We start from the raw sequence: 25,861 nt of genomic DNA, 5'->3' as shown, positions 1-25,861 counted from the left end.
TCAGCACTGAGACTTTGCTGGCCTAGTCTGCGCTTACTGGATGAGCACAAATCATTGTAACAATACCTGATAGGACATTCTCAACGTCACTGGCTGTCAGAGTCTTATGCCGATTACTAAGGTAGGAAATATGACAGTATGAAAAGCCATAAAAAGCCTTTCGACCTAAAAAGCCTATCAATAGCCAAAAACATTAAATACACGTTAATGTTTGCTGCTGTAGAATTTGGGAAACCAAACAACTGGACAATGTACACACCCAACCACAGGGAGTGGGTTGGTAAATTGTGGTTTGTCGACTTGGTAGCCTATTGGGTGGCCCTCGACAGTTGGGTCGAGGAGACCGTATCAAGGCATGGGTGATGATAGCAGTATACTCTGTGGAACGTCAGTCATGCTGGACTAGGTCATAACACGCATCTGCCTGGAACCTTCTTCCCTCGGATACCCTCACTTCATACATTTCCTGGCACTGATGTCTCCTTATCAGAAGTCTTCTGTGAAGACTGTCTAATGAAGTTTAGGAAACTCCAGCCTCTGAGCCTGTTTTTCTGAATAAGGTTTGATTGGGACACAGTGACCGCCACCCCATATTGACTGTTGTCGGAGGCGGCTTTAGCAGTCAAGGGCCTGGTTGAGTTGGGCACATAAGACAGACAGATATGGCCCGCGAGGCCTTAAAGATAAACTTTGCCGACCCCAACCTAAAATAACACCCTCTTTCCACCCCTACTCTTTGTCCCATTTTTCTGTTTTATTTTCCTTTCTTTAGTTTTTGGGTTTTTAAAAAGAATTTATTTATTTATTTATTCATGAGAGGCATAGACAGAGGGTCAGAGACATAGGCCGAGGGAGAAGCAGGCTCCATGCAGGGAGCCCGATGTGGGTGGGACCCGATCCCAGGATGCCGGGATCACGTCCTGAGCCAAAGACAGATGCTCAACCACTGAGCCACCCAGGCACCTTTCTTTATTGCTTTTTATAAGCGAATGCCACTCACCGTATTTTCTACTTTGAGACTTTCCGACGGCTAATCCCAGCATTTTCCATTGCGTAGCCTGTCCAGTTCAGAAAAGATAATAACTCTTACTGTTTGGTTATCATTTCTCATGACCAACTGAAAAAATACCATGAAGCCTGCCTAATTGTGAAGAACGACTTTAGGCCCGCCTCCACCCGCAGTTCCAAGTGTCAGTCTGAAAATGTGGGTGAGTTTCAGTTCCTGAACCTTAAAAACTTTAAGGGGCCGGCAGCCTAAGTCCAGACCCACCAGCACACACTTTACTTTGCATGAAGAGATGAACGCGGAGCCAAGTGCTCCTCCGAGGGCATCACACGTTCTTGTGTTTTGCAGTATTTCTAACGACTGCAATACCGAATTCGGTCATCGGTTGCAGAGAAAGCAGGCCCTAATTATAGTGCATATTCACAGAGCCTGAGCGGCAGCTTCTTGGATAAAATTCCTGTGTTCTTTATGCTGCGCTCAGCAGTCAGGTCCGGGAGCAGATATTGACTGGAGGTATTCACGGTCACTGAACCGGAAGCCTCCGGCTCTATAGAGCCTGCTGTCAAACCTGTTGCGGGGGTCTGGGGGGTACTGGACTGTAACAGACTTTTTTCTCGGAGTACAATGCTTCCACTCATGGTAAGCCTGGCTTCAAAGAAAACAGAAATTTACTGCCGTGGTTTTATGTATTTTTCAAAATCTGCATTGGAGAAAATTGAACTTGAACAGCATTTGTCCCAATGGGAAGACACCTTGGGGTTGGCTCGGTGTGATGACGGTCACCCGGATGGAAGGGGCCCGTGGGTCTCACTACGTGGCCCTCTCTGCTTCGCTTAGGTAACAGAACCCGCTCTTTCCAACTAAACAAAGACATGCCATTTCCTATAGTGGCACAGCATGCTGAGTTCATTTCAGACCTTTCCCCAGAGGAACAAAGGCCCACGACACAGGGCTGCTTGTCATTCAGTTCTTTTTGTGACTGTGGTACCCCCTACCCCTGCCCTGTGAAATGCATACATCAAAAAATATAGTGGTCGTGGACCATTCCAGAAACCTGCTCGCTAACTTTCTGAATCCTGAGTAACAGATTGGCTGGATTTTTGCATCTTTGGTGATGCTAGGGAACTGAGCCCTCTAAAAGGAATTAGCAGGGAAAAGTGTGACTCCTCTGCATCCTGAAGTAGGGAGTTTGGGCAGTGCATTCATCAGATCGCTGTACGGAAAAGAACTTTGAAAAGAAAAATCTGGACTTTTGCACTTGGGTAAAAATGAGCCAGTTGGTCCTGTGGCTTACCGGTCCCGTGCCTGCTTTCTGCGCTGACCTAGCTGAATTGGTGACGGTGCATGGGTTTTTAACTCCAGTGTTGTGATTAACATCAAGTGCATGCTGGATCTATACCCTGCGCCTCTGCCTCTCCCCTTTCTCTCTCCCAACCCGCACAAAGGAAGAAAAGAAAGTAGAGAAAAGGGTAAGAAGGGGCAGAAACTGCCTTTAGGGCATGAGCATGCATTGCCAGAAAAGAAAAGAAAGATAAAGGTCTGTGATCGAAACCCATAGATTCTCTGAAATCCACTCACTTACTATTCTGGGTTATGCAGCATCTCACATGTTTCTAAGTTTTAGATACTTAAAACTGCCTTATATAGCTTCGGAGAGATTACAGACTCATTCACAAGTTCTTGGTTGGGACTCCTCAAAGGGAATAGGATGTGCAGCCTCAATCTGACCCTCTAATAGCAAAATGCCTTCTGTGTAGTCACAATCGGAGAAATTCTTTTACAGGTTCACCTCTGAGGACCCTGTGGCACCAGTCACTAGTCTTACCTGTGAATTGTTCCTAAGGACCCCATCCTCACCAGGCCCCGTCAGCCCCAGGTACTCAGAGCTCTGCCTGAAGGACTCACGTTAACTCCGTGCTCATGAAGGGATCCCCAGGGCCTGCACAAAGCTAATGTGTGTCTCCTGCTGCCTGGGAATGAGTTAAAGGCACTAACCAGAGGCACCAGTCCTCTTCTCAGTACATTCAAATGGTATCCAAATATTGCCAAGTTCATCAGAAGTGAACAGCATCTCTATTATAGGGGGGCTGGCAGGAGGGAGGCACTGGCAGTTAAATGACCTGCCTCATTTGCAAAACAAATCACCAAACCGTGTAGCTTGAATATGATTTACATTTTTAAGACAGAGTCCAAAGAAAGCATTCCGGGCTTGCTAAAATGCTTCTTACCCCTATTCAAAGTAGTCTCTGGCTCCCCCACAGAACAAAATTCCCATATTCCTAGCCTACATTGTTTTCGACATAAACGATGCACACACCAGTGAAAGTTTTCAGACACGAATTCAGAATTGCCCGTCAGTAACAAAGGCTATCAGAGCTCTTTCTTAAAAGGGGCTCTGATTTTAAAAGGTTTCTCATGTACTATTTGCCTGGGATAGACTAGATTAATGTTAGAATTACAGTTGGCCCTTGAACAATCTGGGGGGTTGGGGCACGGACCCCCCACCCATTATAGTCGAAAATCTACGTGTAACTACTGACTCCCCAAAAACCTGATTGTTAACTAGTCTGCTGTTGACCAAAAGCCTTAACAATAACATGAAGTCAACACATACCTTTTTTTATGTCGTATGTGTTATATACTGTATTCTTATAATGAAGTAAGCTAGAGAAAAGAAAATATTACTAAAAAAATCTAAAAGAGGGGCACCTGGGTGGCTCAGTGGTTGAGCATCTGCCTTTGACTCAGGTCGTGATCCCGGGGTCCTGGGTTCGAGTCCCACATCGGGCTCCCTGCAGGGAGCCTGCTTCTCCCTCTGCCTGTGTCTCTGCCTCTCTCTCTCTGTGTCTCTCATGAATGAATAAATAAAATCTAAAAAAATTTAAAAAAAAAGAAATCACAAGAGAAAATACACTTAGAGTACTGTGCGGATTTATCAACACAGATCTGGGTGTAAGTGAAATCTGCACATCTCCAACTTGTATTGTTCAAGCCAGCTGGCTATTGGGATATGCTATTTATGTTATCGAATCTGTTTATTGGGTTTATTTAAAGTAAGTATTCTATGTCTCTCCACTATTTTACTAAATCTATCCTATGTATACTGTGTTATGCACACATGTGGCGCTCACTTCTGTCCATTTTCTGTGTGGCAGTTTCAGTTTGTCCTCGAGATTATGCCACATGATCTTCCATCTTAATGGAAGCAGTCAAGAGGGGAAGAGAAGGTCAGTCGGAAGTATTTTAATCTTGTTTTAATGATCAAAATCTGGTCACTTTGGGTTTCAGGACACGGCGATACGTGTCATAACGTGGATATTGAGAGACAAGATGGTCTACATCCCCGTCCCAGTGGAAGTCGGGCTCGGCGGGGCTGGGAGCTGGAAGCAGGGGTCCTGCACCGTCCTGCAAAAGGAGGGATGCTCAGGTCACATGGGGCTCCTGTGAGGGGGTTCCCTGCGTGGAGCCCTGGAGCATTTCGCAAGGCTGAGCTCATTCTCTAGAAGGGGGCTCGCAGGCCTCGGGGATCAGCGCTGGCAGCTCGTGCCCTCGGGAAGGCCTTCCCGTGACCTGAAGGCCGGTCAGGAGATACGTTGCACCCTGTGGAGTTTGGGTTGGCCTCTCCGCCTTGCCCCATCTTGTGACCCAGGCAGGCACAGCACTTGGCAGTTATTTGGGTTATTGTTGTCTGCTGTTTCTCTGTTTGTTGGGAGGAGGGAGGTAGGTGGAGGCTGAATTGCAAGGGATGAAAAGTGGAGGCCCTTCCCCACCGCCCGCACCCCCCCCCAAGTGTATCGGAAAGAAACATCCTTCTTGGTCTGTTTGCTTTGCAAGGGCGTCCTTTGATGAGGCCTTTGTCCGAGGTCCCCACTGAAGGCTCAGTGTACTCAAGCTTTAGAAAAGGCTATTGGCCCTTCTTTGTTTTCTTTGTTGAACTGTTTATTTTGCTTTCTTCCCACGAGGTTCCCTGGCCTTGCTCTGACAACGCTTTTCTGCATGAATTGCATTCCTGGGAGCCACAAGTTTCCAGATTCTTCCAGCCCATTTGATTCCGGCCTGTGTGATTAGTCCACCGGTTCGACCTGCCGTGGGTCTGTGCCAGGCAGGGGGCTTCCGAAGTGCCCCTAACGTGGACGCCCAAAGACACCAGTAGCCTCATTAGTGAGAGGGTGGCGCGGCGCTCCAGGGCAGCAGCAGAGCTGCTGTTGAATCAGCGCTGGGGTTCAGGTCACTTGGTTTCCGCTCGGTGGGCGTGGAGGTGGTGCGGGGCACTGCACTGAACATTTAAATCTTCAGGGACTGAAGTGGTCCTGCTCGGGGAGCCAGAGAGCCCATTAGCACCATTTAAGTTAAATTTACTTTTTGGAGGGATTTCGTCATCATTTGCATAAAATGCACCTCCATCTGTGTAGAAATAAGGAACAATAGTAATAAAAATTATTCAGATAGTCTTAATCCTGGCCATTCTATTTTCTTGTGCACAGATGTCATTTTCTGAAGTGTTGGTTTATGACTCGAGACAGAGAGGGACGATTAGCGAACTTAGGAGTTACAGTTTTTTAAACCTCTGTTAATAAAGATTAAATGTCTGTTTAATAAGTTATACCTTCATTTTAGGTAACCATAAAATGCTGTGATACCATTGAACAAACTTTAGCTATCTTAAAAACAAAATTCTTGGGGCACCTGGGTGGCTTAGTCGATTAAGCGTCTGCCTTTGGCTCAGGTCATGATCTCAGGGGTCCTGGGATCGAGTCCCGTGTCAGGGTCTCTGCTCAATGGGGGGGGGGGGTCTGCTTCTCCCTCTCCCTCTCCCTCCACCGCTAATCCCACCGTCCATGCTCTTTGTCTCTGTCTCTCTCCCTGTCTCTTAAATAAATAAGTAAATAAATCTTAAAAAAAGTAAAACAAAATTCTATCAGAGATCTGGTCTGTTCACCCATTGAGTGAACATGGGTTCTGTATGAATTCATTCTTTCATGCGTGAGCATCTGGACTCTTCACAGGCAGGTGGGGTGCGCTGCACCCAACTGGGAGCCTGCATTTCTTGATCGTGTGTCTGGAAGTAGTTTTGACTCAGAACCTCCCAACTGAAGACCCAGGAGCTTGCTGGAACCGATTGACCATACAACCTGTGATGAAAATTGTATGCAGTATAAATTCCTCTCTATATACAGAAGCTCTTCCTTAGTGAACTGCGGAAGGCCCCCGACAGTGTGGCCCGGCGTGGTTCTGGTTCCTCGAGATCCTCTTCTCTTTTTGCTGGGCCTGGTTTGAACCGGGTCTCTGATCTTTGTGAGCCTGGCGATGGCCATAAACTGTGTGCCATAGACTTTCTGGGAGGGGCCCTCGTTAGTCTTCTCTTTTGCAACTATATGCATTCACTCTGTGGGATCAAGGTTCTTCTTCAGGCAGGGAGGATTTGTCGGGAAGGTGGGAGTTAACCTCTCTTGTCTAGAAGAGGCCCTTTCTCCTTGGAGTGGGCTCTGAAAACAGATCCCCCAATGAGCTGAAACACAGCTGCCATAATACTTCCTGTGCAACACAATTAGGCCTCCCTTAGAAGCAGGACTGGATTACACTTTCGCTCAGTAATCACCTCTGAGCATCCCGGAAAACAATGTTCGTTACATTAGCCCATGATAATGCTGTTTTCTTGGGTTTCTAAGTGTAATTTCAGAAAATTCAAATATAACTCCGTTGGCATATGGCTTCTGATGATCTCTTCTTAAAATCAGTTTATAAGTTATTTTCAAAGTAAGTGTAGGCCCCAGCGAAGTCCCATTCTCAGCTCTGCCACGAATTCACTGGATTCTTGAATACTTTCTCTGACTTCTCTGGGCCTCCTTGTTCTCATCTGAGAGGGACAAGAGTTGGAATAAATGATCTATAAGATCCCTTCTTAACATCCCGTTGTCATCGGCAAGTTTAGGTCTATTCCCCTTGTTTTTCCCTTGCGTGTGGGCAATAGGAATAGGAATAGAATATGAAAACACCGCGGCCCTAATACATATACGCCCTCCTGTCATTTTTGTCTCTTGCCTCTCCTTACGTGAGCATCTGCTGTGAGCATCTTGCCCATACCCAGGGCATGCCCCCACGCTCTCTCATACTTTCTTTTTTTTTCTTAATTTATTTATTTATGATAGTCACACACAGAGAAAGAGAGAGAGGCAGAGACACAGGCAGAGGGAGAAGCAGGCTCCATGCACCGGGAGCCCGACGTGGGATTCGATCCTGGGTCTCCAGGATCGCGCCCTGGGCCAAAGGCAGGCGCCAAACCGCTGCGCCACCCAGGGATCCCCTCTCTCATACTTTCTAAGTGATGTTTTGCACCTCGAGGTGCCACCAGCACATAAGAGCTATTTGAATATAAGTTCAGACGGGGTGCCTTTGGAATAAAAAGATAACTGGAAAGCCATGCCATTGGTTCCATTAAGAGCCTCAATAATCTTAAAATATAAATGTAAGGGAGCCTATATGCACATACCTGTGTTTGTTTTGGGATAGTTTTCCTTTGTGTTTAAAATCATAGACTGGGTTTGAATCCAGCTTCGGTATTTAGGTATTTCTGCTATGCAAGCCCAGTGTCATCATCCAACCCCATTTTAGATCAGGAACTCAGTGAAGGAGCAGATTGCTGGTACTTCGACCAGTGTCTGGTACGTCACAGATATTTGACAAATAGCAGAATTACCTAATATGTACCTGTTATACTTCCATACTTACATCTATGCTAAGTTGGTGCATCCTTTTCCCAGCTCTGAAACTGGAGCGTGTCTTATGATCTGTAGTGTTTCACCGTGGCTGTTGGTGAAGAGGTGTTCGTGAGGAAGTTTCGAGGATCTCCGAATGAAATTCTTTTGTCTTATATTTTCCTTGCTGGGCCAGTGCTAGAGTGCTACATGATAAAAACCTATGTGGGACTAAGTCTCAAAGCCCCCTTTTAGTAAGTAGAAAGCAAAAATGGCAAGTGTTAAGTATTGTCATTTTTAGTGGTACCTAAAATAATATCGTGTCTTTAGATCAATAGCATCTTCGCTTTGATGAAATACAGTCTATCTCATAGATTGCACATACGTATTGTGTCTGTAGGTCTGTAGTCAGCAGGAAAAAATTGTTTCATTGTCAAGTTCATTTTTTTCCCCCCAAGAGCACAGCCAATTTTTCCTAAATGTTATAATAATGGACCTGGTTGCGGGGCTATAAAGTTAAAATGTAGACAGTGTTTGGGAAATGCTATTGCTAACTGAATCCTACAAAATGCAAGGAAGGACAGCTTCAGCCTGGAACCCTGTAAAGGAGGGAAGCATGTGTTGCGTGCCGGTGCTGTTGGTGTATTTGTGCAGATGCATAGCACAGGCTCTCCGAGGGTAAGACTTCATGATTAATGGTGTTTATTCTTGACAGAAGCCTCCTTTATTTATCTGCAATACAGTTTAGCGATTTTATCAGGCCCCTGAATGAAAAATATTCAGTCATACCAATATTGCAGTGTAAATTGAGTAGAGTCACTTTTTATTATATCTTTCTGCCTTATCATCTGCACAGTAATTTTCTAGCAGAGGCTTGATATGGAAAAGGCTGGATTTAGCTGTACTTGACACAAAGCCTCTTCAATTTCGCCTAAAAGTTCAGGCTGCTCTTAGAAATGTGTGTGTGTCTGTGTGTCTGTGTGTGTGTGTCTGTGTGTGTATAATATATAAGCCCTCCCTCTTATCCAAGCAATTTCAGGATTTGAAAGAATAAAGATAAAATGCACAAACCTGGATGGGAGAAGTGTTGTTAATATAAAAATATCTAATAGCTGTGAACTCACTGGTAAAAAAGCTCCTTTAGTGTCTAAGCTGTGGCTCAGTTCTGAGCTTTTGGCCTGGCTACGTGGTCCCACTTTTTTCTAATCAATCACCCTCCAAATCCAATCAGCATAAAAGCAGACCCTTTCATTTCTCCTGGGAGTAATAGCAAAGTTGAAGTCCACAGCGGCCCGGGGGGGACGTGAGTCGCTGTGGTGATGGAATATGCCATTCCAGACGGGGAGGAAGGAAAGAAAATGAGATCTCATTTGTGGGACACTCAACTAGAGAGTCCCTAAATTTTCAGCAAAACTTTATTCAAGGGGCAGACGGTATAACATTAGATGTCAGAGCTAATCAATGGCAGGCAGGGACAAATGATTTAAATCGTAGAAACGTTTGGATTGTGGGACCAAAGAGACTTTAAACCTGGTGGCTGGGATGGAAATCATCTCTGCCCAAGGCTCACATTTTCCCAGTGGGCCAAGGAAAGCCCTAAGAACCGTATGGGGGACGTGTGTGGCCCTAGGCCGGTTCTCCAAGGGTACTACGATCGGGTAATTCCAGCCTGTCCTTTCAACATTTCGGTTCACTTGACTCGGTTTTCACTGTGAAGACAGGGATGCAGTCGCAGACCTCTTGGGCCCTTACCCAGGCACCAGGCTCCGTGTCTGTTTTTCCATGATGTTCCTCCGTGTGCCTGGGACAAAGTGCTCTGAAGCCAGGAGAACCAGAATCCTGGGAACTTCTTATCTCCTTACATGGGCATTAATGCTTCCTTCCTGTGAGTGACGTAGACAAATTGTTCCCTGGTTCATTAGATACACTCCTTTGCCTTATTTAATTTCTTTTTGAAAAGTTTGATACCTTCCCAGGGGTCAAACTTCCGGAATATTGAGACTCGTAGCACGCAGTTGAGTCCTACAGGTCTGTTGCCAGTGAAATCTAAATAGCCTGCCAAACTAAAAGGGCCCACTATTTTACCTTTACTAGGCCAGAGGGCCCTAGCAAATCTCGGGGATGTTGTTCTGGAGGAGAGCCATTTAGATAATTAATAATGGCCCCTTGTTGGACGTCCCTACGATCCCTTAAAATAAGGATGATTTAAAGAGCGATGGAGAGTATGAGTCAGTGAGCATAAGAAACAACCCTGAGAAGACACTAGTCAGTGGTTAATAGTAATAATAATAATTTTGAGGACTGTGATGGTGATGCAACATGGAAAAAGTCCACACCGGCTAGTGGAAGGCAAACCTAAGCTCAGCGTGCCAGAGGAGGGATCTTCTAGCTGGTTCTTGAAGTAACCCATTAAAGTGGAAATTAAAACAGAAGCCTCATCCTCTTCTTGGCTCAGAATTCCAGATGCTCCCTTGTCTTGGGTAGAAATCTCCCCCACACCACCTGCAAGAGGACCGAACATGAAGCAAGGATTAAAACTGTTGGAAGCTAACTTCCTGTTTCTAGTTATTTCCATCCAGTATCTGAAGCCTCCTGCTGGGTGACCTCTCACTTCAATAACAGATCCTGGCTTTGGGCTCTCAAGATTTATGAAATGCCTCTTTACTGTAAATTGTTCAAATTTCCAAGTAAATGACATAAAAGCCACAGACACTTGTTTGTTGAGTTGGTTAAATCCAGCAGTTCTAACTGAATTTCTTGTGTTCTAATTGAGTTTCAGTTCAAATTGAATTTTTTTTTTTCTGGTCCTTTCTCTTTATACCTGGTGGGTATCACGGTTCAGATCCAAAAGTCCGTCCCAAAGAATGTATGATGGTTGATAGGACTCGACATTATCAGAAAACCTAACAGCAGTGAACAAATGCCACGTGGCCTGGGGTTTTTCTGGATACTTAGTTCACGGGACTTAGGCCTGTGCCAAGTCACCCACACTATTGTGTCCCAGTTTCTTTCTATTCTGCTGTGTGTTTTCTTTTTGGAAAAGAACACTACTTTGCCCCTTTGAATGCTGCTTTTGGATAGAATTGGTAATTCATTAGATTCCAAAAAAATAAGGTCTGTTAGAATGAATGGAAAATTGGCAGGAATGTCAGAGAAATCAGACTTTGAGATTTTTGTCCACCACCCGCCCCCGCCCCCTCTTTTTTTCTTTTCTCATAGCAATGAATTTTTGAACTAAAACCAAGAATAACCATGCCCTTGAGTTTACTTTCTAGAGAGGAGAAACCCTGTTCATTTTACTAAGGTCAAGTCAAGTCAGTAGTTTCTTTGCTGTGCCACGAGAGGTGACATGGGGTGCTTCTAAGTGACACCTGGGGTGTCAGGTCGTTGGCTCACCCTGGCTGCAGAACAGCTCCCGTCCTTTGGGGTGCTAGGGAGTCAGGACACGAGGAGGCCACAGAAGCTGGGTGACTTTGGCCTTACCCAACCCAGAGCTCTAGTACTGACAGCAGCAGCCAGGAACGTGTTGGTCGTCAGGACCAGCATTTCCTGAGACCTTCCCGTGGGACAGAGCCAGGCTCGAAGCTCCATGCATACCTTCTTGCTGACAGTTGAACACTACAGCACTGCTTTGCTTCCATCCAGGCCTGAGGAGCTTGGAGCAAAGCAGACTTTTAAAGATCTTCACGCAGCGTCACACCTGTCTTAGGCCTGGTGACATGGACCTGCTGCAGGGAGAGAAAGGGGCCGGTGTGTGGGGTGGGGTGGGGTGGGGGGGAGCAGTGAGACGGGAGGACCCCTGGAGCCCTGGCTGGGCCTGGCTGGACTGGCCTCCCGCCCCCGTGGCTTGCCCCATGGAGAAAGAGAGAGCATCCTGACTGTTCAAAGGGACAACCTGTTGGTTAGGGAAGGTGGAGAAAAAGACAGTGTCATTTGCTGTGTCACCACAAACCAGTGGGAAGCTCTCGAGAAAACAGGGCCCCATTAAATGCTCCAGAGGCTGACCGCTGAGAACAGCTCTCCGTCCCTCCATCTGCCAGGCGTCAGGTCAGGAAAAGAATCACAGCTGGACACCTGAACCTGTGCACGGGGGAGCCAGAGTGGTTTTCTCATCAAAGCCATATCTCTGTGGACTTTGTGAAGGAAAATACAACATATTAGTTCTTCTAACAGTTAGTCCTTATATTTGCATTAATTCTATTATAAATAACCTAGTAACATATAACATGCAAGTTACATATTAAAATATAACATTATACATTGTATTAATTCAAAACCCACATAATTTAATTTTTTAAATGGTTTTATTTTTCTCACAAACTGTAGAGTAATTGGGGAAAGAAGATAAAGAAGATGGCTTTTTGTATTTATTACACATTGGAAAAAGAAGTACACCTTTGTATGGAATATTTGGAGTCTAATAGGGCAACGAAAGAGGCTGCTAAAAATAATAATTTAAATACACTCTGCAGGGACGCCCGGGTGGCTCTGCAGTTGAGCGTCTGCCTTTGGTTCAGGGCGTGACCCTGGGGTCCCGAGATCGAGTCCTGCATCGGGCTCCCTGCATGGAGCCTGCTTCTCCCTCTGCCTGTGTCTCTGCCCCTCTCTCTCTCTGTGTCTCTCATGAATAAATAAATAAGTAAGTAAATAAATAAATAAATCTTTAAAAAAGAAGTAAATACACTCTGCATTCATGGAACTGAATTATTCAAAACTGATGACAGGTTATTTAGGAACTGGTTTGTCAGCTGCCATTTGGATCAGAGATCCTGCTTCCAGCCTGGCTCTCTCTCTTCTGCCCTTGTTTGTAAACTGTTACAGACACTCACTGGGTGTCTTTTTCCAAGAGTTGGGACCCAACGAAGACTCATACTATGGGACGTGGTCGTTTAGCTCCAGGTGTTTACTTGAACCAATGATATGTCTGTTAAGAACTCTTGTTATTGTAGTTACTTGAATAGATTTTTTATTTTATTTTATTATTAGTTTTTATTTGAGTAGAGTTGACCCACATTGTTACATTAGATTCAGGTGCGCAATGTAGAGACTGGACAACTCTGTACCTTCGCAGGGCTCACCACAAGCGTAGCTACGCTCTGGCACCATGTGACGTAATTGTAATGCCATCAACTGTATTGCCTATGCTGTGCCCTTTGAGTGGCCTTTCTTTTTAAATTCTTTGACGATTTTCCTGACCATGAGATCTCGATCTGTTAGTAAAAATTATGTTTATAGTACAGAATGGAGGTGAATTTTGTCAAATTATTTTTTTTGCAGTCTTCCCAGGAGGGAATAAGATCAAAGTTAGCCACAAACCGTTGCATTATTCACGTGATACCTGTAGAACATAGTTTTGGCTGCCGAAGGAGATGACTGACAGGGATTGGAGATATTCCCTTGGTCTCTCCCTTTGGTTGGCTTAGCAGGGCCTTTCTTCCCCCAGAATTAACGTTACGGAAGCCCATCTCTCATCGTTTACACTAATGTGTCAACTACACTGTCTGCTTAACAGCAGTATATATATTTTTATTTATGGTATTTTTAAGCATCAATGATTTGCAAATTTTGAAAAATACACGTGTGTATCTCTTCGATTATCTGAATTTAATGGAAACGGTTGAAGCCACTGTGAAAAATGTTGATATATTTGACACATATAAATGTGTGTATCCTTTTTTTAAAAAAAATGGTAGTAATAGGACACAAACAGAAAAGTACACAAAATGTACACATATAGCTCAATGAAGTATAATGAGTTATCGCAGAGTGAAAACCTCTAACTACTAACCAAGTCTAGAAATACACCAGTGCCCTAGAAGCCCTCCTTATACACTTATCCACCTAACCAGGATAAACATTATCCTGACTATCCTAAAGCTAACATTTAGATCTGTCTGTTATCGACCTTTACATAAATGGGATCATACAGTGTATTATCCTCTTTTTGTGCCAGGCTTCTTCTGCTCAACATTATGAGATTTTGTACTTTGTTCACAGTGCAGTTTGTTCATTTTCTTTTCTTTTTTTTTTTAATTTTTATTTATTTATGATAGTCACACACAGAGAGAGAGAGAGAGAGAGAGAAGCAGAGACATAGGCAGAGGGAGAAGCAGGCTCCATGTACCGGGAGCCCGATGTGGGATTCGATCCCGGGTCTCCAGGATCGCGCCCTGGGCCAAAGGCAGGCACCAAACCACTGCGCCACCCGGGGATTCCCCCCCTCCTTTTTTTTAAAGATGTATTCATGAGAGACACAGAGAGAGAGGCAGAGACACAGGCAGAGGGAGAAGCAGGCTCCCTATGGGGAGCCCAATGTGGGACTCGATCCCAGGACCCCGAGATCACACCCTGAGCTGAAGGCAGACGCTCAACTTCTGAGCCACCCATGTTCATTTTCATAGCTGTTCACTATTTTGTTGTATGAATCATTTACCCATTCCACTATTCATTTGTTTTAAGATTCTATTTTTTTTTAAGTAAGTTCTGCACCCAGCATGGGGCTTGAAGTCACAGCCCTGAGATCAAGAGTTGCACGCTCTACCAACTGAGCCAGCTGGGTGCCCCCCCCATTCTACTGTTGATAGATGCTTGGTTGGTTCCAATTTTAACATGAGTGAATAACACTGCTCTGAATAGTCTAGTAGATTGTAGCTCATGTGTGTACACGACTATTGTGGCTACACCAAGGAAAGGGATGCCTGGACCATAGGGTGTGCATTCATGTGAGTTCCTAATGCCCAATTGTTTTCCAAAGGGGTTGCACTGGCTCACACTCACATTGTTGGAGAGTTCCTGTTGCTCCAAATCCTCATCAACACTTGCCACTGCCCCTTTTTGAAATTTTAGACATTCTGTGGATGGTCAGTGATCGCTAATGATGGTTTTCATCTACATTGCACTTACTGGTGATGTTTGTGTAGAGTCTCTTAAATGATATTAGAGAAATATTTTAATATTGAGGGAGAAATATAATTCAAATATATTGAATTTATTTGACTATGTAAGATGTGCATAGTGCCCCCCAAAATGCTCATACTAATTATGTTGAAATATTGACATTGGTTCAACCCAAATAGCTTGGGACATAAGGAATAACTGTTTCTTAGTGTTCCTTCACAATAATCTCAACGTTTCCATTTATGGATGCAAACTCCTTTTATACTCAGACATAAGGAGAAAATAAAAATAAGAAAGTCATTCTTAAAAATCCTTTGAAATGATGAATTACCAAAAACACAAGTATTTCTCTTGTGTTATGTTAAAGAAATGAACTATAACTCTTAAATTTTATATGTAAGAGGGACACCTGGGTGGCTCAGCAGTTGAGCACCTGCCTTTGGCACAGGGCGTGATCCTGGGGTCCTGGGATCAAGTCCCGCATCGGGCTCCCTGCAGGGAGCCTGCGTCTCCCTCTGCCTGTGTCTCTGTCTCCTTCTATTTCTCTCATGAATAAATAAATAAAATCTTTAGAATATATATATTTAGGATAATACTCAGCACCCTAGCATTAATGTGTATGATTAACAATATTCTAACCTTCCTCTTCAGTGTCCACTTCTATTCAAATCATATGTACATTTTGCAGTCCCATTCACATTCCATATTCTTTGTGACCACCATGCATCCTGGAAGCCTCCCGTTGGTGCCTTCTGATTCTTGAGAAAGCATTTGCTCTTAGAGATACTCACGTGTGTATGCCTTTCATTCTATTTGGCTATGAACTCTTTGAAAGCAAAGACTAAATGATCAGATAGTATGTTTGCTGAACTTCCTCCAAGTTCTGAAATCAAACGGGAATCCTAAGTAAGTGGATTTTCCATAAAATGTATATCAAATGAACATACTGGAATATTCATCAGTGTAGTTATTTTTCTTAAGATTTTATTTATTGACTTAGAGAACAAGCGGTAGGGAGGGGCTGAAGGAGAGAGAGAGAGAGAGAGAGAAGTAGACTCCTCTGCTGAGCAGGGAGCCCGATGAGGGCTCAATCCCAGGACCTGGAAATCATGACCTGAGCCAAAGGCAGATGCTCAACCCACTGAGCCACCCAGGTGGGGAACCCCACATGTAGTTTTTAAACCCTAAAATCCAACATGGTAAGTTTGCACAAGGCTGGAGCCAGTTATACATTTGGGGGAAATACTCTTTAGCTGTAAAGATGATGACACTAGGATGTGCAATGAAACCATCTTATCGACAGGGCTGTGGCAGTTTAATGGAGCAGGTGTTACACGGGGGTGGGCAAGGCTAAAGAACCCCAAAGTGACCATAAAAGCCCCCAGGACTAACCCAAGTTGGAAGTGGTTACCACCCCTCATCTGAAGGTGTGTAGGGAGGGAAGAGTGATTCAGCGAAGACTAGATCCTAGGAAGGGCTCACGCTTCCAGAGCCGTGGCCGTGGGCATTGAAATGCCACCAGCACAGCTCCAGCCAGCAAGAGGAAGTAAGTGGAATAAACGCCTTGACTCTTCCCTCCGCCTTAGCTCCTGCCCGTGCATCTCATTAGTAGAGTCCAGAAGGGGAGAGTCGGCCCTCCACGTCAGGCCCTGCGGCCCAGCCTTCCTGGGCATGCAGTGGTTGCAGGGGTGAGGCTGGCAAATGGCAAGTGACCAGCACAACCACCTGCACATTTCAGGGTTGCAGGATGCTTCTGGGTCACAGGTTATCTGGAAGCTCGCCCTTGAACAGAGGAGGAGATGAAGTCCAGGATTGTGCAAATTTCTGGCTGTGCCTGGTGTATTAACTGTGGACGTTTCTGTTATTTGTTTCCCTCCCTGGATGGAAAGCTAATTTTTATTATACGTTGTGATTTATTAAAATTGTGCTTATTGAATAATTAAATAGTTGGTGAAAAATACATTATAAGGGATAACTCCCCTTTGTTCTCTGTTAGGCCACTTCCTGAATATGAAGAGTATCTACTTGTTATACGAAGAACAGAATTAAACAAAAAATAAACTTGTTACGTAATAAAAACCCCAACATCTCAGTCTTCTGATAGTTCGAGCCCTCATGTGAAGGTGCAAGGAGCACGTGTACTTTTCCAGTGTCCCAGGCAATGCAAGTGTGATTGTAATCATCCAGCACATAAACCTGGTTTAATGCTCTCATAATGGGTAATGCAGGTGATTAAATTCTGTGATTTTAATCTTGGCGTTTTAGTAACCCAATAAGATAGATGAAAAGGCAGTAACAAATCAGATTATATAATGATATTTCATTCTAACTAAGAAGTCCAGTTATTCTCTGCACTATGTGCTTTTGTTTTTTAAGGTTATCATAGGATACTGTTTAGAAAAATGCTCGAATAAGAATCCTCTACTTTTTTTTTTCACCATAATCTATTGGCAGGACTTTGTCAAAATAATAATAATAATAATCTGAAGTCAAATTACCTCCCCAAACACAACTTTTTATATTGCTGTATTGTCTTTTGGGAGAACACCAAGATGATCCTCACCTTCCTTCTTGTCCGAGGGTATGCTGCATTTCTCTGCCGGGCGATACGGAGCCACGCTGACAGCCGCTCCCTGGGTCCTCGTGGCCTCGGAAGAGCAGATGGGGGGAAGTGGCACAGGTGACGTCCTCCCTGAGGGGGTGCGCCGGGCCCTGCACACACGAGCCAGCGTGCAGAGGTCATGGGACATCAGGGCTCCCCTCTGCTGGGTCCTGACAGCCCTCTGCAGTTGGGGCATCTGGTTCCCAGACAGTAGGGTTTTCTTTCATTTATTTATTTATTTATTTATTTATTTATTTATTTATTTATTTATCTATCTATCTATCTATCTATCTGTCTGTCTGTCTATTTATTTATTTATTTTAATTTTTTTTCCAGACAGTAGTTTGTATGATTTAGTTTGGAGGGTCACAAGCATATCTCTATGCCCTTTGGCTACAACATAACCAGCACGGAATCTCTGTTCTCCATGTTGTTCTGGGGGTCAGGGTTCTTCCCAGAATGTTTCCTGTTTTGGTTTTTCTCTCCATGGTTTGTGCCACCTTCAGTGACTAAGCCACGCACGGCTCCAAGGCCAGGAGAGAGCAGAGAAGGGCACAGGAACCAACCACAGTCTTCAGTTCCATCCCTGTTATCTACTAAATCTGCAAACCAAGGAAGGGACACCTGGGATTTCTCTCCCAGGTGGTGCTGTAATCCTCAGTGAAGATCTTTAGCGAGCTTGGCAGATCTTGACCAGGTCAAGTTTATGATCGTTTGCGAAATAATGTATGTCATTTGTGTGGAAGATTTTGTGGGTGCCTTTTCCACACTTCTCAGCATCTCCTCCTCCAACAGAATCTGACCCTCTGATCATAATCTTCCGTGGTGCTTCCATACGACAGTGAACACATCCACCTGTTTCGTTTAGCACCTGCCCTGCCCTCTCAGATATGCTTCACTGCTTAAAACTAACTATAACTGATAGATGATCTAGCTGCCAAGAATTTGGAACAGCAAGAAAATTAGAAATGAGCCTCCAAAAGTCTTGCCATGTGGACTTTTCTTTGCTGAGTTTAGAGTCATGCACACAAAGAAGTTTTTTGGGATTTTTTTTCTTTTTTTAAGAGAGAGAGAGCACACAAGCAGAGGGAGAGGCAGAGGGAGACTGAGAAGTAGACTCCTTGCTGAGGAGGGAGCCTGACGTGGGGCTCAACCCCAGGACCCCGGGATCATGACCTGAGCCAAAGGCAGACGCTCACCTGATTGAGCCACCCGGGAGCCCCTGGGTCTGTCAGCCACCAAGACCCTCAACTAGCACCACCTTTACTGAGTGCCCAGTGCACCTCGCGGTGGTGGCAGCCCCGAGAGGGAGTTATTGTTGCTGTTGGGTGTATAAGGCAGCTTATCTGGAGTGACAGTCAGTGCCAGGCTAAATTCACATCCAGGTTTTTCAAACCTCTTGCACTTGTTTGCTGAGTTTGTGTTTTAACCACCTCGTGTGGTTCTGTGATTTTACGTGGAAATCCAAGGAGGTGTTTCCAAGGCGCGGTCGGGTCGGGGAACAGAGCAGACAGGAATGGTTGTGCCACACGGTATGCTTTGAAAAGAGGGTTCCAGTATTTCAGTGTAGGAAAATCTCCTAGTCTGCTGTGTCTGCCATCCCTAACGTGCACGCGTGTCTATTTGTGTGTACGTATATGTCTGGGGTGTATTTATATGTGTGTGTGCATACACACGTACACACGTCTGGATTATATGTGTGTCTGTGTTAGGAGTGGAGCATAATCTGTATGTGTGCCTGCCTTGAGCCTTTATTTGATGCCAGGCTCAGTACACGAGGCTCTACTTAGATGAACTTGCCAGGCCTCCCAGGAGGTCGGAATCCTCCCCATTGTACCATAAAGGAGTAAAAGAGGCTGGGCCTCGCATGTGAGGTCACATAGCTAGCTCCGCACCCTCCCGGGGTACCACTGTTGTGGGGGTCGGACTCCCCTGTCCCCAGGACTCCTGGTGGCCCACTTGCTGGGTGACCCTTATTAAGCATTTTCCTATTTGTCCCCTGGGGACGTCTGGCCTTGGAGTACTAGATGCTTTGTGACTTTCGGGCAATCAGCTTCCAGCTTTCTTATTTCCATTCCTGTCTGGAGGCATGTCTTATCCCATCATTTGCAAATCGGTGACCCCCTGTCCCCTCAACATCATGTCCTGGGAGGGGCGTGCATGAATGTGACCTTCACCATAGTGGGTGAAGGTTCAGACTTCACCTCCACGAAGAACCAGCCCTCTTCCTTGCTATGACTCCTTCCGGGAGCGTCAGGGAGGGCGGGGCCCTGGTGTCCTGCAGGGACACTGCGACCAGGTCGATTCCTCACTCGTGGCTGCTCCTGTAACAGTTATGTTCATGGGAGTGGGTCAAGTGGGTGAGGGCAGGTGCAGATGTCAGACATCCTGGGAAGCCTCTCCTGGCTCCTGGCTCCCTGTGTCTTTGGGATTGGTGACTGCCCCGTCCCACCTCCATAATTTTCATGTTGTTCTGGATGCTGATCCCCCCCGCCCTCCACCCCATGCATGATTCTTCAAATGGAAGCTAGGCTTCTAGGAATATTCTTACTACCCTTGTCAATTCTGGATTTCAGAAAAATTACAGGTTATGATTTTTGTCTAAAAGGAAAAAAACCCAGTAACATATGCCACTGCCCTCACTGGTCTGTAGTCCGTACTGTTGTGGATCATGAGACGAGCTTGTCTAGGAGAGCTAGCATCTCATAGATTTCTGGAAATGTCTGCTTTTCCACCTTTCTGCTGTGCTGATCTCTCATCATAAATCTACAGATAAGTTTGTATTTGCAGTAATTATTTTTTAAAAAAGATTTTATTTATTTATTCACGAGAGACACACAAAGGGAGGCAGAGACACAGGCAGAGGGAGAAGCAGGCTCCGTGCAGGGAGCCCGATGCGGAACTCGATCCCAGGACCCCGGGATCATGCCCCAGGCCCATGGCAGATGCTCCACCACTGAACCACCCATAGTCCCCATAGTAATTACTTTTGAATGGGGCTGGAAAAGTGGATTTTCCTTTTCAGTAGAACGTGAGTTAAGGAATTGGAGCATCCCCCTGCTCTACAGTAGCAGCGTGTCTAAGTGGAACTCGGGATCTCAGCAACCAGACCGAGCTAACTTGGCTTGTCATAAAGAGCCGAGGTAGGGTAAGCTGACCGGCTGTGCCGATTTCGATGTAAGCGGCAAGTAATTTTTACTAATTTCTGGGTGGGTATGGAAAGCCTCAAGCGAAGGCTTTGAAAAAAGAAACAGCTGTTCTTAGGTGGTGGAGTTCTCACTGTGCTCACATGGAAATTTAGAAAACTCGGCATTTTAAAATTTTATTCCACCAAAAGTGGCATCTGATTAGCAAATAAAAAGCCTCACTTTGGGGATCCCTGGGTGGCTCAGCGGTTGAGCGCCTGCCTTCGGCCCACGGCACAGTCCTGGAGACCCGGGATCGCGTCCCACCTTGGGCTCCCTACGTGGAGTCTGCTTCTCCCTCGGCCTGTGTCTCTGCCTCTCTCTCTCTCTCTCTCTCTGTGTGTCTCTCATGAATAAATAAATAAAATCTTAAAAAAAAAAGCCTCACTTTTTGCTTTTTTAAGCTCAGAGTGGAAAAGAGGACTAAAGAGCAGGTGAACGTCCTACCTTCCTCAACCCCCCCCATATTTCAACCCCTTATTTTCCACTGAGAGGAAGTGTGTGATCTGATCTGCGGCCCCATTTCTTTCAGTGGCTGCGCTGTGCACTTGGGGAGCTGGCTTCTCCCAAGATTGGGTCCTGACGGGGTGCTGGGGGCCGGCCCGTGTGCCTCTGCTTCAGGAGGCATGATGAGAACGTGTTCGTCCCCTCCCTTTCATGTCGTGCCTAAAGCCAGTGGCCTAAGAGGAATTTGCAGTGCTCAGGGGATCTGTGTCTCTCGCGGCCTCCTCTTTTTTCTGGCCTCTGTGAGCGAGGAAGCGGAGAGCACAGGCCTCCAGCCTGTCGTAGCCAGTTCACTGGATTAGCCACACAAAACATTTTCTATTAGAGAAGAAACAAGGTGGTGGTGGTGGTGATTGGGGTGTGTGTGGGGTGGGATGGGGGGAAGCTGGATACCCAAACTGGCTGTTCCAGAAACCAACCGCTGTCCCCAGGGAAGGAGTCCCCAGGAGCCATCCAGGCTATGGTGGCAGCAAGGTGTGTTTTAGAATTTTTCTTCATCAGCTCATCGTAACCAAGGCACAAGCCCGATCAACCCCCGCCCCCATTCTATTTCCAACTTTGTAGCCCCGGGAGCACTGAATTCCTGGACGTGGCTAATCAGGGTGCCACTTGAAAGCTGAGTGTCGCAGGACGGGTGGGCTCGGTACTGGCTCACAGAGGAGGGCTTGTCTTCCAAAAGGTGAAGTCTGGATCTGTGAAACGGGCTGTCCTCCAAACCACAAACCCCTGGCAGGAAAAGTCCAAGAAATAGTGTCTGATTTCACATTTCTTACCGACTTTTACAGTTGGCATCCTTAATTTTTGGGCAGCTCCGCTGTGTGCATGACCACACGCATTTGCAATTTTTTCTTTCTTTCTTTCTTTCTTTCTTTCTTTCTTTCTTTCTTTCTTTCTTTTCTTTCTCTTTCTCTTTCTCTTTCTCTTTCTCTTTCTCTTTCTCTCTTTTTCTTCTCTCTCTCTTTCTCTCTTTCTCTCTCTCTTTCTTTCTTTCTATTAGTGGAACACCATGATGGTGAGAGGTAAGTTTCCAGGGGTGAATCTAAATGTTCAGGTCAAGTGGAAGATACCATTGCAGCACTACTTAATATCAGATGCCTTTTCGGCTAGAATTTTTCATCCCAAGGAAAGCCCAAGGCCAACCTTTATTTTTCTGTATTCAGAGTGCCGTCAACTATCTCAGAGGTTCATTTCCTTTGCCCAGATCACTGTGTAGTACCGTCCTACCTGCATTGTCGCCATGACTTTAAGGTCATCGGAAACATCGACGCCTGGTATCTTTTACCCAAGACCCTTCGAGTTCACTTAACCTCATTCTTATTTTCCTTTGCAGAAAACAGCCTCTGCCCGTGGAGATTTGTCTCACCCACACCTCTTGTGTCTGGTTTTCTCTTTCACCCAGGCCTTCTGCTTTATCCAGTAGCCCAACGTATTCGGACCTGCCCTTCATCAGGATCTCCCCACACCGGAACCCCGCTGCAGCCTCTGAGCCCCCCTTCAGCCCTCCACACCCCTACATCAACCCCTACATGGACTACATCCGGTCCCTACACAGCCCGTCCCTCTCCATGATCTCGGCAGCTCGGGGGCTCAGCCCTACGGATGGTAAGTCCTTCCCCACCATTTCCTTCTAGCTCCTTCTTCTTCCACCTTGGCCCCACCTGGAATGTGCTGTGCAGCAGCTCTGATGTTTGCTGGGTGTTTCCCATGTGCTTGATGCTGTGCTAAGTGCTTGCTTTTTTTTTTTTTTTTTTAAGGTTTTATTTATTTATTTGAGAATGAGAGAATGAGAGAGAATATGAGGGGCAGAGGGAGAAGCAGACTCCCCGCCGAGCAGGAAGCCCGATGTGGGGCTCAGTCCCAGGACCCCGGGATCATGACCTGAGCCGAAGGCAGACGCTTAACCAGCTGAGCCACCGGGTGCCCCCATGCTAAGGGCTTTCAGAGCCTGCTTCACTTCGGCATGAGGGGACGTCCCTGAGGGTGGGGTCATTGTCTCCATTATCAGGGGAGGAGAGCAATGAGCTGAGGGGCTAAGTCACTTGCACCATGGCCCGTTGGCTCCCAAGTGGCAGGGGTGGGACTCACTGGCTGCAGACACCTTGCTCCCAGCCACAGTTTCGTTCTGCGGCTCCTTGTCCTCTTGTGGGGGCCCGGATGCTGTTCACATCACATGCGTGTGTAACCAGCCAGGTTGCTCGCCTTCCAACCAACACTGTTCTGTCCTGTACGTCTGAGAGGCACGTTTGTACCGATGTGTCCATTAGACTCACGCTTGTCAAGTTCCACGGTGTGCATGGACCACCCGGGAATGATGACGAGACATGATTCGGGGTGGAGTGGGGTGGGTCTGGGGGAACGCTGGGATTCTGCAGGCTGGAAAGCTCCCAGGTGAGGTCAGCGCGTTGGTCTGTGGACCCCACTCTGAGTAGCAAGTCTTAGAGAACATGAGAGTCCAGATCTGTTGCATGTGCCCTCCGACCTTGACTGTGCCCAGTGAGAACTGAAAGCGGGATGGAGTGGGAAGAGAAACAAACTTAGGCTTTAATTTTATTATATTTGATGCTCATTTTAAGCTCTCAGGGGTCAAATTCCTGTTGGTTCTATTAGCTTCCCAATTAATTACTTTTCACAAGACTCTAATGAGAGCTGTGTGTCCCATAACTGTCAAATTATAGAACACTCCTTTGATTCAGGAAGAGCATTTGCCACCTCCTGCACACATCCAACAAACACTTGCCCACGATTGCTGGAGTCTGAATGAAGGTCCAGTATTGCATAAGCCATATTAATTAGAAATAGCAGGTTACAGGACGCCTGAGGGCTCAGCGGTTGAACATGTGCCTTCAGCTCAGGGCGTGATCCCAGGGTCCCAGGATTGAGTTCCGCATCGGGCTCCTTGCAGGGATCTGGCTTTTCCCTCTGCCTGTGTCTCTGCCTCTCTCTCTCTCAATGTGTCTCTCATGAATAAATAAATAAAATATTTTAAAAAAGAAATAGCAGGTTATGAGTTCTCTTAAGAGACACCCACAAGTCACCGGGGCTTGTGTCAGAGCGCAGGGCACCACCAATCTCTCCTATCCGTGGGACCTGCGCTGCCCACATCCTCCCTGGAGCCCCTTCCTGGGGCTGGCCATGCCTGGTGGGGAGAGGTCGGAGGCTGTATGAAAGTTCTTAGTAAATCTACTCAGTTGTATTTCCAAGAGCAGCTGCACTGCCTCAATAGCTCACCTCTTTCTGAGTCAGTGCAGCGGACACAGTTATGAGGTACCTAAGGAATACGTTGTGCCATTTGGACAAGATTCACATTTTAAAAAAAAAATGAAACTGTAAGACAGTCAGACCCAAGTCAGTTGTCCTGTTTTGGTGAGACACTGGGAAAAACTGGAGAGTCGTCTCCGTGGAGTAGTTGGGAGTTGGAGGAAATGACTACACCGGAGAACAGAGGGAGAGAGAGGTCAGGGAGGCCAGCTCACAGCAGACTTGGAGCTATGCCTGCCTTGCAGAAATTTCGTTGGGCCAGTGGAAAGTGGTACCTCGAGTTAAAGCATTTTGTCTTCTGTTTTCTGTGGCATTTGATGATGAGTATGAATAAAACATTCTTTGACTGGTTTGCTGTGCCTTCCTCTTCCTGACTTTTAAGAATCTTAACTAATAATCAAATAAAGTCAAGTCCCGATGGCTCTCACACGTAGGCTAAGAGGTTCGTGTGCATCTCTGTCTACATTTTTATCATGTATAAGAAGCATGTGAACACGTGTAAAACATACACAGACCTATTGTTAGATTACCCATATTTCTACATGATAATTGTAAAACTAACTTTTACTGATGGAATGCTGGGTGCCGAGTGCTGTCACATTCATTGCCACCAGCAAACTGTTGGAGGCGGGAAGAGGAGGAGCTGGGATTTTCATCCAGATCTTGGAGGATCTGGAGACCACCCTTAGAACTGCCACAGTATCTTGCTGCTTTTGCACATAGATTGGCAGTGGAAACAGATTATTATCCCACTCTCGCAGTGCTGACTCTTGCCAGTAAATTGCACCAGAATGATAGGTGTATTTCCTTTCTGATTTTGTAATGAAAAAAAAAGGGAGAAAGGAGCTTTAACATTATGGTACCCCAAATTGCAGCTTATCACCCGGTCCTGCATTATTAAAACCATACTGGCTTTTCCATTCCTAGTCCCTGGGCCCTCCAGGTCATGAGAGCCGACTCATGCTCCTGCCGGAAGCTGAGGGAAGGATTTTAAGTGTGTCCGGGAAGATAGCACAGGGGTCTCAGTTGTCTACCCCTGTAAGATATGTGAACACACAGTGATTTCATGTCAGAGTGATTGAATTTGGAAGGGGCACACGTGAGAAGGAGAACGTAAATACGCTTGAATCATTTGGAATTCTTCATTGCGTCTTTAAGCCTCAAAAATTGTATGATGTATCTTACTTTTTCTCTTCTTTTTCTTTGGTTTGATTTTCAAGTGAAGGATACCTTGTAGACTTCAGTGAAAGCACAGTTTGAGTCAAAGAAGCTTTTAACCTAGAATGAGCCATAAAAAGGGAATCTTGACGTGGGCCACGGGGCAGACGGCTTTGGGAAGTCTCGAGAAAAGTTTCGCGTTGACCTTTCTCAAGTAGTCACCGTACTCTCCTTGTCTTCTCTCCTAGCCCCCCATGCTGGGGTCAGCCCAGCGGAATACTATCATCAGATGGCTCTGCTGGCTGGCCAGCGCAGCCCCTACGCAGACATCATTCCCTCCGCTGCCACTGCCGGCGCTGGGGCCATCCACATGGAATATCTTCATGCCATGGACAGTAAGTGAGGGGGCTCTTTCCTGTAGCCTGGTGGTGGTGGATGCTGACTCGTGGGTTGTAGAGATGGATGCACAGGTTAGGTGGTTGTCTAACTTTTGAAACCGGGGAGGGAGGAAGAATAATTGGTGCTCTGCTCTGCCCAGTTTTCTAAGAAGCTTCCA

The 25,861-nt window shown here is 46.0% G+C and overlaps 1 protein-coding gene across 3 annotated transcripts in view; it reads left to right on the top strand.

Annotated features, from left to right (window-relative positions):
• The window catches only part of GLI3 (GLI family zinc finger 3), a 269,638-nt gene that overhangs the window by 161,782 nt on the left and 81,995 nt on the right, over positions 1-25,861 (top strand). For all 3 annotated transcript variants that reach the window (XM_077864117.1, XM_077864116.1, XM_077864118.1), the window contains 2 exons: positions 22,289-22,491; positions 25,554-25,700. In XM_077864117.1, the coding sequence (XP_077720243.1) occupies positions 22,289-22,491; positions 25,554-25,700 (350 nt within the window). The remainder of the gene's footprint in view (positions 1-22,288; positions 22,492-25,553; positions 25,701-25,861) is intronic.

The sequence above is a fragment of the Canis aureus genome, chromosome 21 (genome assembly GCF_053574225.1).
Source record: "Canis aureus isolate CA01 chromosome 21, VMU_Caureus_v.1.0, whole genome shotgun sequence".
Lineage (NCBI taxonomy): Eukaryota > Metazoa > Chordata > Mammalia > Carnivora > Canidae > Canis > Canis aureus.
This window is presented reverse-complemented; position numbering and strand designations above follow the sequence as displayed.